The following is a 13704-nucleotide window of genomic DNA, read 5'->3' on the forward strand; positions in this document are numbered from 1 at the left end:
ACTTGCTTGCCGATGATTTTCACCCAGCAGCTAAGGAATTTGTGGGCCTTTAAGTGTTGTTTTAAAGATGTTTGGACAACAAATACCCTTCCCATCTCACGGGTGTGTTTCAGAGGAGGACCGAGCAGTTGGGCTGGAACACATACTGGAGATAGGACATTTCTCTTCGTTTTGGGATCTTTTATGCTCTGACAAGGTGTTTTCCATGGCTAAGGATCCTACAGAACAGCCTGTGAGTGTGGCGGTGCCATCTCCTGTTGGGTTTTTTTGTGTCTAGTGGGACCCCTGTGGGCAGAAGCTGCTCTCTGGAGTACTCAGCCCCATGGAGGGACGTGGCATGGGCTCACCGGCTGTGCCAGGACAGGGGACATCACTGCCATGCAGGGCTGCGATGGGCGAGTGATGCCCGTCAGGCATACTGGGGGAGCGGTAGGCATGCTGGTACCTTTTGCCATCAGGTTTTCTGGGCCTGTGTACAGGGTGCCAATGGGGTGTTTGCCCTGGGTGTCAGTCAGAGACAGCTGTGGAAAGGTGACCCCATCTCCGGGTGTGTCAGCCACACTGAGGGGCTGTAGCAGGAGCTGGACTCTGGCTGTCAGTCCTACTGGGGGGGTGACAATGGCTGGTCTCCGAGTGACATTCTCACTGGGGGTGGTTGTGTCAGCCTCACAGGAGTGTGACGGGTCAGGGGCCAGGGGTGGTTCCCACAGCGTGTCACTCGTGTTGGGGGTTGGAGCAGGCGTTGGTCCCTGGCTGTGTCAGTCACACCGGTGTGTGTGACAGCGGGGCAGTCTCAGAGTCTCAGTTACACTGGGAGAGCAATGAGGCTGGTTCCTGACAGTGTCAGTCACATGGCGGGTATGCCAGGGGTGGTCCCTGCTGGTGTCAGTCACAGTGGGGGTGTGACAGGGGCGGTCCCTGACAGTGTCAGTCATGCTGCGGGTGTGACAGGGGCAGTCCCTGCTGGTGTCAGTCACAGTGGGGGTGTGACAGTGTGACAGGGGCGGTCTGCCTGTGTCCATCCTACTGAGGGTGTAACGACAGCTGGCCTCCAGATGTCAGTCACAGTGGAAGTGTGATGGGGGCTGGTGTCTGGCTGTTTCAGTCAAACTGGGGGAATACCAGGGACTGGTGTCTGGGTGTCAGTCACACGGGGGGGGTGACAGGGGCTGGTCCACGACTGTGTCATTCCCACCGCGGGGGGGTGGGGGTGTGTGAGGGGCCAGCCTCTGGCGGTGTCAGTCACATCGGAGGTGTGACAGGGGAGGTCCCTGGTAGTGTCAGTCACACCGGGGGGGTGACAGGGGAGGTCCCTGGTGGTGGCAGTGACATTGGAGGTGTGACAGGAGTATGTCACACACACAAAGGGTTGTGTCAGTCATACAGCTGTGTCAGTCATACAGGGGCCAGTCTCCTGCTGCGAAAGTCCCGCCGGGGGTGCGACCGGGGCCAGTCCCTCAGTGTCAGTCTCCTGAGAGTGTGACAGTCCCCTGAGGGTGTGACAGGGGCCGGTCTCTGGAGGTGTGACAGGGGCCGGTCCCTCAGTGTCACTCCCCTGAGGGTGTGACAGGGGCCGGTCTCTGGAGGTGTGACAGGGGCCGGTCCCTCAGTGTCACTCCCCTGAGGGTGTGACAGGGGCCGGTCTCTGGAGGTGTGGCGAGGGCCGGTCTCCGCCTCTGCCGCTCACAGGGGGGTTCGAGGCGCGGAGGCCGGGCTCGGTCCCCCGGGGGCGGGAGTGGGCTGCGCCGGGCCGCCCTTCGGGCTGCGGCCGCCGATTGGCGGCGGGAGCTGTCCGTCAGGCCGGGGGCCGGGAGGGGGGTGTTTACCCCTCCCTACAGAGGGTCCTGCTACAAGATGGCGGTCGCCGGCTGGGCTGTATTTGCCGCTGGCGTCGCCCGGCGCGGTGAGGGGCCGCGGCGGCCTCCGCTCCCCCCGCGGGGCTGGGGCCGCCGCCGCCGCCGCCGGGGGGCAGCGAACGGCCCGGCTCGGCCCCGCCGGTGAGGGAGTGCGGGCGGCGGGGGCTGCTGCGGGGAAGGCCGGGCCTGGCCGGGCCGCGGGCGGTGTGAGGTTCCCGCCCGCCCATCGCCCTTCTGCCTGTGGGGAGAGACTCCCTCCGCGGGGTTTTGGGGTGGCTGGAGTGAAGCGCCGTGTTTCAGGCAAGAGCTGCTCTCTCCGTTTCCTTTTTAATCAAAAAAAGGGTTTCCCAGAGAGTGCGTGTTTTCCCGGGGCACCGCTAAAAATGTCTCACGCCACATCAGGTACTCCAGTAAAATTCCTTTATGTTGAATGGTTATTTGAGCGGATTATCAAATGCTTTTCTGGGTCAACCTGTTAATCCAAGAGTTACAATAAAAACAAATTAGTACAGGTCAAGGCTGTTGAGAGAGCTACTCAGCAGGTAGAGATTTCTCCTTTAACTCCTTAATGAGCTTGTGTATGTGTTTTGCGGGCTTTCAAAACTAAGTGTATATAAGGTATATGTGCAGGTGAGAGATGCATCTCCTCTAAACCCATAGCCTGTCAATGCAGAAAGCCATAGGGTATGAATCTTCTTGCATTTGCACCTTCAGCCCTGCACCAGATGGGTCGGGTTGTTGGTTTGCAGACCCCTTTACAGTCTGGCACGTCCAGCACTTGGATTGAGCTGTCAGAGTTGGGCTGGGGATGTTTGCAAAATCAGACAATGGTTTTGCGTAGAAATTTGCTGACAGTCTTAAATCGACACATGGCGCAGGAAAACGCAGGTTGGAGATACCAAAGCAAACCAGAAAGTTATCACTTGAGCAGTCTGCTTTTTGCTGTCCTTGCTTAGTTTCTTCCTGTTAATTGGTCCACGTTCTTTACAGCCTGACTCTAGATTTTGTAACTGTGGCTGACTTTGGCTGTAGTTGCTTTCTCAATGTGCTCGTTTCTTCCGAGTGCCCGGTTTATGAGATGCCAGTTGACTGGGACCCAAAGACCTAGAAGATCCTGGCAAGCTTCACAGCAAAAAAGGATTTGCTTCACAGCAAAAAAGGAGCTGGCTAGAGATAGTGGAGCAATTCCTTGCTCCAGGTGATTTGGGAGAGGAAAGCATTATTGATCCTGAACCTTCTTTCAGTCTCACTCTCAGCAGGGAACTACTGGAGCATTGGCTGTTTCTCTGTGGCTGTACCGTGTTGCATGTGGTGTAATCAGCTTTGGTAGGAGAACACTTGCTGTTGGGTGCTGTGGTGGTGGTCTTGCAAAATTCAGTATCTCTAACAGTAAATGGTCTAAACTAAGACTATTGCTAGTCTTTCACCAGAGTTCAGTGTGCTAAAGGGAGCCCGTCTTTCCCCTGGGGACTGAAAAGTTCAAGCTTCAGCCAAATATCAGTTAAGTGTCTCTGAATTTAGCCCCTACTTAAAACTTGCGGGGGTTTTTGTTTTCCGTAGAAGAGCCTGAAGCTCTCAGATGTTTAAAGTGTTTATGGCAGTCCTAAAACAAAGTAGCCAGATGTCAGTGGAGAAACCTATATGGCCAATAAAAATTCAAATTTGATGGGATGTGATTTTAAACCCTTAATAATAATAAAAAAAAAGGTTTGCACTTTATACGGAATTTTAGTGGAAACATGGGAGTGTAGAGTCTAATCCTTTAAAAAAAAAAATAAAATTAAAAATTACTCCAAAAAATAGATTCCAGATGCTCATCTGTCCTGACAGACTCTTTGCATTTAAAACACATAAAAGTGAGGTAGCAAAAATAAAAGGAAGGATTTGGGATCCATATATGTGTGTTGGGAATATAAATGTAGGACAGGTACAAAGCACCAATAATGTAATTTTAATAGGAATCATATATTGTAAAGAGATAGGTATTTCACTTATTTTTCTGCCTCCTCTTTGAGGATTACAGCTTATTTTTTGTGTGTCCTGGAATAACTCATCAAGGCTGATGGGAAAGGCTTAGAATGCATAATTTAACGAAATCAGGTGCTTATAAATACAACGCATGAAATAGAAGGCAGAGTACATTTTAAATACCTCAGTATTAGATGGAAAAAATAAAATATGTGAAACTTGATAGAGCTAAGTATATTTGTCGGAAGACCATACAGTATGATACAAGACCTCTTATTTTTGTTTTTTATTTTAAGGTAGAAGGGAAACATCAGTAGAGTGGCCTGCTCTTCATTACTGGAAGCAAGAGGTTAATTTTGGGACTGTGCTCATGAATTGTGAAGACACAGTGCACTGAATAGAGTTGCCCTGGGTCCTCGATCTAACCCATGAGACACTATTTGGAGGGTTCTGCTTTATTTATTACTGCTAAAGTATTTTCAATTAACTGACATCTTAAATGCTAACTTTGCCTGGCAGATAATGAAATTCTTGTTTCTTTTCTAAGGAAGCTGAGGTGGAAGAAGGCAATCGTGAGACATCACAGGAATTTGTACTGCCTGTCTCTACAATTACTAACAAGTAAGCACTATATGATACCGTGGGATGGAGGTGGACTTGGTTTCTGTTAATGACAGTTGTCATGCAGGTGAGGAACACTCAGGCGATTCCAGACAAACCTCAGAAAGGATGGCCTGCAAAGCCAGCCTGCAGCTGGAGGTGGAGGAAGATTGCTCACCACCTTCTAGTCCTGGGTGGCCCCTGCTAGACCTTTGTCCGACAAGAAATCCATATAGAACTGCAGTGCAAAGGAGACCTTTGAAACTTACTACCAGAAGTGTAATTCAACCAATCCAGCAACTTTGACCTGCAGCGTGAAGAATGCTTTTCCTTTTGAGGTTCAGAAGGGATAAGTGAGGGTGATGAAAACATCATTCTTATTGATGCTTTTGAGGAGGAGGATCTGGAGCATCTGGAGATGCTTTGATCATTTCCTCCATGATCCTCTATGAGGAACACCATGGTTTGCTAGCATTATGCCCTTCCTTGGAATGCTGCCATTGTATCGGGTTGAAGTCAAAAGAGATGTGCAGTTGTTGGGTATGGTCAGGACTAGCTGGACTCATCTGGGCATCTGTGCTTGTAAGATTGGCATGTTAAATAAGAGCTTTTGAGCTCACGTGGTTTCTAAGTTATGGTGGCTTTGTCTGTATTATCACCACCCTCTGGTGCTGGTTTTGCAGAAGTGCCGCTGTTGGGCTGCACAGCCGACTTGGCCAGAACGACTCATCCATCTCTTCTCTCCATACATCCTCCCATCTTTTAATGCATTAGTTGTAATAAACCATGATTTGGATTTTTTAAAAAAATGGCATCATCATCATCTGCACCCCATGCAAACGTGCTTGGCTGTGCAGATATTGGTGCCGTATGTGATTGTATATGACTAGAATTTTCCTTATGAGTACTGATGAGTGAGGGGGAGGGTCACGTGCTTGTCTTCCATAAGGGACGTGGAAGGGGTACGTGATTCCGTGCGTCTTGGATTTAGATGGAAGAAAGCCGTTACCCTGCCCAGCTACTGCAATGCAGTAAGAAATGTCTAAGAATTTTAAGTTCAGAAAAATGACAATAAAAATAATGAAAATCTCCTGAGGTTTTTTTGCTAGTTTGTGAGAGTTGGAATGATGGTTCTTTCTCTGCGAGGTTCACCACACTAAGCAGCATGTGGGTTTCTCGTGGATTCAAGGACTGTCATTAAAGGAATGCTGCTAATTTATTTTTTAACTGCCTAATCTGAAGAAACTGAACTGCCACTTACTGTGCTCTCAAAAGTAGCTCGCTTTTCCATGTGGAAGGAGTAGGTACGTTTCTTTTCCTCACCCTGAACTCACAGCTGAGTAGTTTCTGGTTTCATGTTTATTTTTAGAGACATCTGTGAGATCACAAAAATGTAGAACTTAGGGCGTTCTTATATACCCTGTTTGCGTGCTGGCAATGTACGCTCTTGTTCATTTTTAATTTCAGTTCTGTGTTTGCTGTTAATTGCAGAAGCCTATTTCCAAAACCTGTAGGGATTTTGTTAAGAAAAGACAGCAAGATGATAGTGGTCCAGCGTGCAACATAACCGCAGCGTTAACAGCGGGAGCAATCTCAGTGAGATTACATGGGGAGAGTAGTTTTGACGGCAGGGAGGGCAGAATGGGTCAGTACGATTGACGGGGGGGACAAATGCAGAGCGCTGAGGGGACTGGGTCAGGGACCACTGGTTGTAGTGGAACAGAAGCTGTTGGGAGGTTCCCAACGGGGACTGGACTTGGGACGGTTCCTGCTGAAGAGTTATGTGAGTGATGGGAATGTAAAAATGGACGTGTGGGAATGAAGCGTGTTGACAAGGAGTGTGAAAAGGAGGGAGGGCTGCAGAACCTCAGGAGAAGGGGAAGTCTTCCAGAAATGGTGGAAATTTCTACTTCAAATTGCTGTTGGGGTGGTTCAGCCTGGAGATGAAAAGACTCCAGGGAGACCTTATAGTGGCCTTCCAGTACCTAAAGGGGGCCTACAGGAAGAATGGGGAGGGACTCTTTATCAGGGAGTGTAATGATAGGACGAGGGGCAACAGTTTCAAACTGAAAGAGGGGAGATTTAGATTGGATATCAGCAAGACGTTCTTTCCTGTGAGGGTGGTGAGGCACTGGAACAGGTTGCCCAGAGAAGCTGTGGCTGCCCCATCCCTGGAGGTGTTCAAGGCCAGGCTGGATGGGGCTTTGAGCAGCCTGGTCTGGTGGGAGGTGTCCCTGCCCAGGGCAGGGGGTTGGAACTAGGTGATGTTCAAGGTCCCTTCCAACCCGAACCGTTCTATGATTCTATGAAGGGCACCCGCTGGCTTTCATCCAGCGCTTGACCCACCTGGATGTTCCTCCGCACCTCCCGGAGCCGGAATGGGGGGAGGAGGGGGTCCCAGCGCCCCCCCAGCCGGACCCACCCCAGGTCGGCGCCGCCGGAGCCGGGGGCTGGCGCGGGGGAATGGGCTGCCTGGGTCCCGCCCCGCTGCTGGCAGCCGCCGGCCGCTGCGGGCCTCGCCGCGCCGGGCTGCGATTGCGCCGCCGCCGCCGGGGGGCCTCCGCGCCGGCGCAAGGGGCTGCGCGGTGGCGGCGGGGCCGAGGGCCGCGGCGAGGGAGACCCGCAGGTAGGGCGGGAGGCGGCGGGGGGGACCGGTCCCTGCTGCGGCGGGGCGGGCGCGGCACCGGCGGCTGCGGGGTGGGATTTTCCCACGGGGAAAAGTTTAGGGTTTCGTTCTGCCCGGGGAAAAGAAAAAAAATATCTTTTTTATCTATTTATATTAATTTTATTTTTTTTTTTAATTATTTTTCAGCCCGCATTGCGATTTATACATTCCCACCCCGCCGTGGAAACCGGACGGGCCTTTGTTGGGGAGTTTTCTTAAGCCAAGCAGTGCCAGCCTCCCTTGAAAAGTTTTTTTTCTTCAACAAAGGGAATAGGTGAGTTCCCCGAGCCGGCGGGGCGCTGCCGGAGGTGCGCAGCCCCTGCCAGGAGGTGAGGAATAGTTCCAGTTCTCATGCACGCGTTACTAAATTGATGGGAACGGCCCGAAGTTGGGGGGTGACTTGAGCCAGTCTGTTCCAGGCAGTGACTAATGGAGACGACTAATTCAGGCTTGTTTTCTGTATCACTGCAGAAGAAAGCACAGCTTGTGTCTCAAATGAAGCTGAGATGTGAATAAGACCTTTCACTTAATGCACATTGCCCTAGTGCCTTTATAACTGTTTAAACCTACTGAAACTGAATCGACAAGCTTTATGTATGTGTGGAAATACAGAAATATGTACATTTTTTCGTATATATGCTTTTATATATCTATATGCTTATATTTGGAGAAGTCTTACCCAGACAAAAGCAGTTAAAAGGAAGTGAAGAAACAGCAGGAGTAAAGGGAATATGAAAAGTGGGTGTGAAGGAGAAGGTGGGGGTCAGAGGAGCAGCCGAGATACCCATCAGGATGGGAAAAATGCAATTTCTGAGCTTAGAGTAGCGATTCAGTGTGAATGCAGGTTTAAACCAGGTGAGTGAAAGCTCCCTGTGGAGCTGCTGTCAACAGAGGCTGCTGGGACAAATCTAGAAAACCTCTTGCGAACCCATGCTTTGGTGTGGCATAAACGAAAGCATCTTCTTCGCAAGAAAGTCTGTGACTCAGGCAGGTGTTTCTGACCAATTGTGATTGCTCGTATTTTCTGCTAGCAAGGCTAATCTGCAAAGGGAGTTTACCCAGAGAATTTGAAGTCTGTTCCAGTGGGCCAGCTCTGGAGGCCAGCTAGCTGTGCTTTGAAGCCTGGGAGGACAATTGATAAGCTTTTTGGATAGCTCTTTTATGTCCTTCCTTGCGTGTGTCCTTTTTGCATGGTGTTAGCTGGTAGTGGCACAGGGACCCCAAATGTCCTCAAGACAGTTAAAATAGTGCTGGTCAGGATGGGAGGCCAAAGGCACTCCTGAGCTCTCCAGACCCCCCCTTCCGTACGTTACTTCTGAGTTTGGCTGTTTGACTGACACAGTTTCTGGGTCTCATTGCGTTATCTAACTAGTTTCTGAAAGGAAACACCTTGTGACTGGTGCTCCTAGTTCATATTTAGCAAGGTCAAAACAAGGATTACACGTGAATCCTCGAAAAAAGACCTGTGGTGGTGGCAGCTATGGTGTGGGACTTTGCCTAAAGCGTTTGCACACCAGAGTTCTGAAGATATCTCGTCTTTAGGTGGATTTAAAATTGAACTTATTTATCAATTTATATTTGTAGTAAAGGCTGAGTTATGATAGAGGATTTAACTTCATTAAATGTAGTCTGTCTGTATTTTGTATGCTGAATGTATATTTTCTACATATATAATAGTCAATGATTGTATTTCTCTTACTGCATAACTAATAGTCTGTCCCATTCTTTTAATCGGGGAAAAATCTTCACTGTGATAATTTTATCTTATGCTAATATCAGAAAAAATCACTGATGTTTTATTTTCTAGGGAGGACTGTAAAGAGAACTGAAAATGAGATGGACTCACCATGAAAGACCTGAAGCTCTTGGTATCCACATCATGGACGAGCTGCAGATGAACACAGCGCATGCCTCAGAGGATGGACACGAACGTGGACTGGGACTCTGAGAATAACATTTGTGACACAGGTGAGAAGCACTCAAATTATTCCAGAAAGACTACTAAGGTGGGCCACACAGCTAGCCTCCAGAAGGAGGTAGATATGAATTACTCGCAGACATGCAGTCCTCGTTGCAACTCTGCTGGACCTTCAGGTAAGCAGGAGCTTCCTGCAGAGTTGCAGTGTGAAGACAAAGAAACCTATGAGACCTACTACCAGAAACGAGGTGAGAGTACAGCTGGGGTATTTGTTCCCTCCAGTACCAGCTTTGACCTGCAGTGTCAAGATAAAGATTTAGAGCACTGTTCCTCTGAGCAGTCCAAGAAACCACGGCGACGACTACATGATGATAATGAAAACACTGTTCTTGCTGATGTGTTTGATGAGGAGCCGGAGCATGTCTCTGAGGAAGCTTTGCCATATCGATGCAAGAAGTGTGGTTCCTCTTTCCATGGTATGAGTGAGCTGCAGGAACATAAGCGAACTCACCTTGTGGAAAACTCATACCGATGTCCCGTCTGTGCCAAAGAGTTCTTCCGCGCGGCAAATTTGCGGATGCACAAGCTCATTCATTCTAGTGACAGGCCACACAAATGTCCAGAGTGTGACAAGGGTTTCATTCGCACAGCTGATGTCTGGAGGCACCTACGCAATGTGCACAAGATCGAGCGCTCCATGGTGATCTTGGGAAACGGCATGGCTAGGAACCCGTGGTCGATACTGCACCGTGACCAGCACACTGTTGAGTATACTGATCAGCCTTGTGCCGAAAACCAAAAGGCTGAGGAAGATGACTGTAAACCTTATGCCTGTCCAACGTGTGGCAAAAGTTTTGATAAGCCTAACCTGCTTTCCAAACACAAGGTGATCCACCGGCAAGACAAGCCCTATAAGTGTCAGGAATGTGGCATGGCGTTTGTCCAGCTGCTCAGGCTGAAAAGACACCAGCAGACTCACTCTGGGGAGCGCCCCTTCTATTGCGAGGAATGTGGAGGGACGTTCACCCGGTTGGCATCGCTCCAGCGGCATCACCGCATCCATACGGGAGAGAAGCCCTACTCTTGCAGTTACTGTGGTCATTCCTTCACTGAGTCAGGTACCCTACGGAGGCATGAGCGTACACACAAATTGGACAAATCTTAATTCTTAAGCTCACTTGTGATTGTGGTCTCCTGGTGTAGAGTCTTACCTGAATGAGGCCTGCTCAGTTGGGCTGGAGAAAGCACTCAACTGCATGCGCTCTGGCCAGTCCAGACCCACTTCCCAGCGGTGGCTGATAGGGAACACTACATCATGGCAATCTTTGGAACCTCTACTTGTACAGATTGCACTAACTGGCTTTGTATGAAAAAATAACCTAATTACCACTGAGTAATGAAATGTGAGACTTGTGAAGACTGAAGTCATTCACGTGTGCTAGCACTGTCCCAATTCACTGAACTGATGATGCATCAGCTTGAGCTTTTTGCAAGGGTGCGTGGGGTGTGAGACTTCTCTCTGTAGCCTTGGTCACTGAATAAATTGGCCCTGCCCTCTGGAGTGTGATGGCTCTTTGGCACTGGGTTTGGAGATCTGTTGTTGCAGGTCTTTGCTAAGTCAGAACAGTCCAGAGTTGTCCCACTATCCCTTCTCTCTTTGCATTCTGCTGAGTTTTTCTTTCCAGTACTTTTTTTATTTGGAGGGGAAGTATCATGTTGGTTATTTAAAAGAAAAAACAAAAACAACAAACAACCACAAACCAGTTCCTTAATAAACTCAACAGTTACCATCTGTATTTCATAAATGTTTCTATCCAAGGGAATACCAATCCCTTTTCTGTGATTAGTTGAATGTCTGTTAATAATGGAAAGAGTGTTTTATTTTCACTATGACGGTGCATGTTCTTGGGGTGAGGGATTTGGGTACATTTTTGTCTCTGATGAAACTGTGCACTCTAAATCTGTCCAGCTGAGTGTTATAGTAGCGAATGTTTGAGAACACAAAATTCAAAGAGCAGGAGAAAGACCAAATTTAAGCCACTTTTGCTACTCATTGCATAGGAGTTGTCTTCATTTAAATGTTATCACATACAACTACTGGAGAGAGTCCAGTGGAGGGCTACAATGATGATCAAGGGAATGGAGTACCTCTTATGAGGAAGGGCTGAGACACCTGGGTCTGTTTACGCTGGAGAAGACTGAGAGGGGATCTCCTCGATGTTTATAAATATCTAAAGGGTGGGTGTCAAGAGGATGGGGTCAGACTCTTCTCAGTGGTGCCCAGTGACAGGACAAGGGGCAACGGGCACAAGCTCGAACACAGGAAATTCCGTCTCAACGTGAGGAAAAACTTCTTTACTTTGAGGGAGATATTCAAAACCCGCCTGGATGCCTTCCTGTCCAGCCTGCTCTAGGTGACTCTGCTTTGGCAGGGTGGTTCCTGGATCTCCAAAGGTCCCTTCCAACCCCTACAATTCTGTGATTCTGCGATAAGGAAGCTTCTCATAACAAAACTGTGTTTTGTGTTCAGTGGCATGTCTGAGTACTGCCCAAAGTGTCTGCTAGACTCTTCGCTTTGATTTAGATTCAAATGTTTAGTGAAGAAAAATTTCCCTAAAAACGAGCCCTGCAGACTCAGGCAGCTGCTGCCAAATACCCGAAGGCTGTAACTTCCAAAGAAGTATGTATTGCCTCAGTTGTGGCAGTGGGGTTTTTAACTTTGAAACTTAATAATGACACTTAATCTAGTGTTAACCACTGTGGTAGAAGCGTGCAGTTTGTCCTTAAGTGGCAGCCCTGATTTCCTTTCCGTGTCAGAAAGCTTTGCTTCCTTTCCCCTGACAGCTGCCGTAATTTCACTTATTTCTTCCTAATGCATTCCACCTTTTCAGCAGGAAGTTGTGCAGCAGCGTGAAAGTAAAGCTTCAGGATAACGTACCTTTGCGTTTACTACCAGGCTATTGAAAGTAAAGCACAGATTGTGCTGTTTGTTTGCATATTTCATAGAGTAGAAAATGACTGTTGCATTCCCCTGGATTTCTGTGCAGTTACGAAGTCCAAGCTCCGTGTCTCAGAACTTGGGCTAAACGTGATGCTGTTTATGGGTGACGGCTGCTCAGCACCTTCCACCCATGCAACAGCTGAGCAGGTGTTTTACAGTTGTGGGTTCTGTAGTGTTCGATGTGGGGTCCTCAGCTCAGGTCAAGCTGAACCACTGTCCTCGGCAACACTTCGGCTTGATTGTGAATGGGAGATTAATTCTCCCAACCTCACTAATGGGTCGTTTTAGTTTCATTCCTCAAAGAAGTCTCCATATTAGGGAACTGATCGACATCCCACCTCTTAGGGATGTGTTATGTTGTCTCTGAAATTGTGTACTTTTTGTTATGCACATTATCTCTGCCGGGATGGCTCTGGACCCTGCACTACAGCTGTAAGTGAGACTTCTCCAAATTCTCCTCTGCAGGGAGTTCCAATACAGTTTTAGGTTTCTGAAGGGCTTTTGATGTGGCCCCTTAGCAAAGGGTTGATCTTACCTGAGGGCTGCTTAGCCTCTCTATGAGGAAACATCTTCATGTGATAAAAATCCTCTCTGAAAGGGGATCATGGATAAATGATCTGCAGAGAGAGGTCATGCAGGGACCGTGCTGTTCAACACAGTTTGAAATGACCTAGAGAGAGGGCAGATAGCAAGGTGACAAAACCATTCCAAAAGCTACCATGCCTGAAGCTTCCACCCTCGTCTTCCAAACCCATTTTGAAGTTGTCAGCTAGAGTCTCCCCTTTTCTGCATTCGGCTTCTCCCTGGGGTGTGCAGTGCTCTTGCCGTAGGGGGTTTTAATATCCAATTAAACTGCACCACTGTGTACACCTTTATGTTGTGTGACTGTTCTGCTTAGACAGTCGCGGTAATTGGGAACATCTAGTTAGTCTGCTTTTTGGTGTTCGCAATTGGTAGAATTTGTACCTGTAAGAGCATAATGGTGAAACTGTTTTGAACAAAGGTCTGTTTAATGGGAAGAGTAAATGGTTGGTGAAATTAAAACTACTGGGCTTAACTAAAGGGTTATTAAAGTGATACTTGCCTGGAAGGTTGACTTGCATATAAAGTGCTTGGATGTGTGAAAGGAGTAATTAAAATGTGTGATGATTTCTGGGAAAAGCGTGTTGAACACTCTTCAAAGAAACTTCTGCTAACTCCTGTGCAAGTTACAGGAAATCCCTTAGAGTTTAATTTAACCCAGAGATCGTCACTTCTGCACTTTACATCCTTAGCTATATTAAAGGGTTTGGAAGTCTCTCCCAGGCCCCTCACAGGGTCAGTCTGAGTTGCTGACAGCCTACAATAGACATAGCCAGTCACGGTATCTAGCTAGTGAGCAAACACACCTGCTCTAAAGCATTGCTTCATTAGAGAGGTTTTGAAGTGTGTGGTTTCAGCAGAAGTAATTTTTCTTTGTTCAGAGTAGCTGGTGTATCTGTTAGCTCATTTATGTCTTCAAAGGCCATGGAAGAACCCGTTCCATCTGATGCTGTGCTGTGCAGAGGACTCGCTCACAGGCCCTCAATGCCAGGGCATTACGGGAAGCACTTGGAGCTGGAGCTCTGACCTAGGCAGGGGATCGCGGTTGTGTGAGTACTTTTGATCGCTGGACAGTGTTTGTGAACAGCGGAATGTAGCAATACCCTTTGCTCTT

At 48.5% G+C, this 13704-nt stretch overlaps 1 protein-coding gene across 18 annotated transcripts; it reads left to right on the top strand.

Annotated features, from left to right (window-relative positions):
• The first annotated feature begins 1855 nt into the window (after positions 1-1855).
• Positions 1856-13065, top strand: LOC128913665 (zinc finger protein 253-like). Of its 18 annotated transcripts, none has more exons than XM_054211673.1 (6): positions 1856-4173; positions 4372-4445; positions 4513-5728; positions 5916-6020; positions 7237-7363; positions 8897-13065. In XM_054211673.1, the coding sequence occupies exon 6, from the start codon at positions 8997-8999 to the stop codon at positions 10170-10172; it is 1176 nt and encodes a 391-aa protein (XP_054067648.1). In that variant the 5' UTR covers positions 1856-4173; positions 4372-4445; positions 4513-5728; positions 5916-6020; positions 7237-7363; positions 8897-8996; the 3' UTR covers positions 10173-13065. The 18 variants fall into 18 exon arrangements, 17 of the variants coding, with proteins under 17 accessions (XP_054067648.1, XP_054067650.1, XP_054067638.1 ...); XM_054211675.1 differs by having other exon boundaries at positions 1856-3182; XR_008468028.1 differs by having other exon boundaries at positions 1856-5728; positions 8897-9057; positions 9290-9422.
• The last annotated feature ends 639 nt before the right edge of the window (positions 13066-13704 follow it).

The sequence above is a fragment of the Rissa tridactyla genome, chromosome 8 (genome assembly GCF_028500815.1).
Source record: "Rissa tridactyla isolate bRisTri1 chromosome 8, bRisTri1.patW.cur.20221130, whole genome shotgun sequence".
Lineage (NCBI taxonomy): Eukaryota > Metazoa > Chordata > Aves > Charadriiformes > Laridae > Rissa > Rissa tridactyla.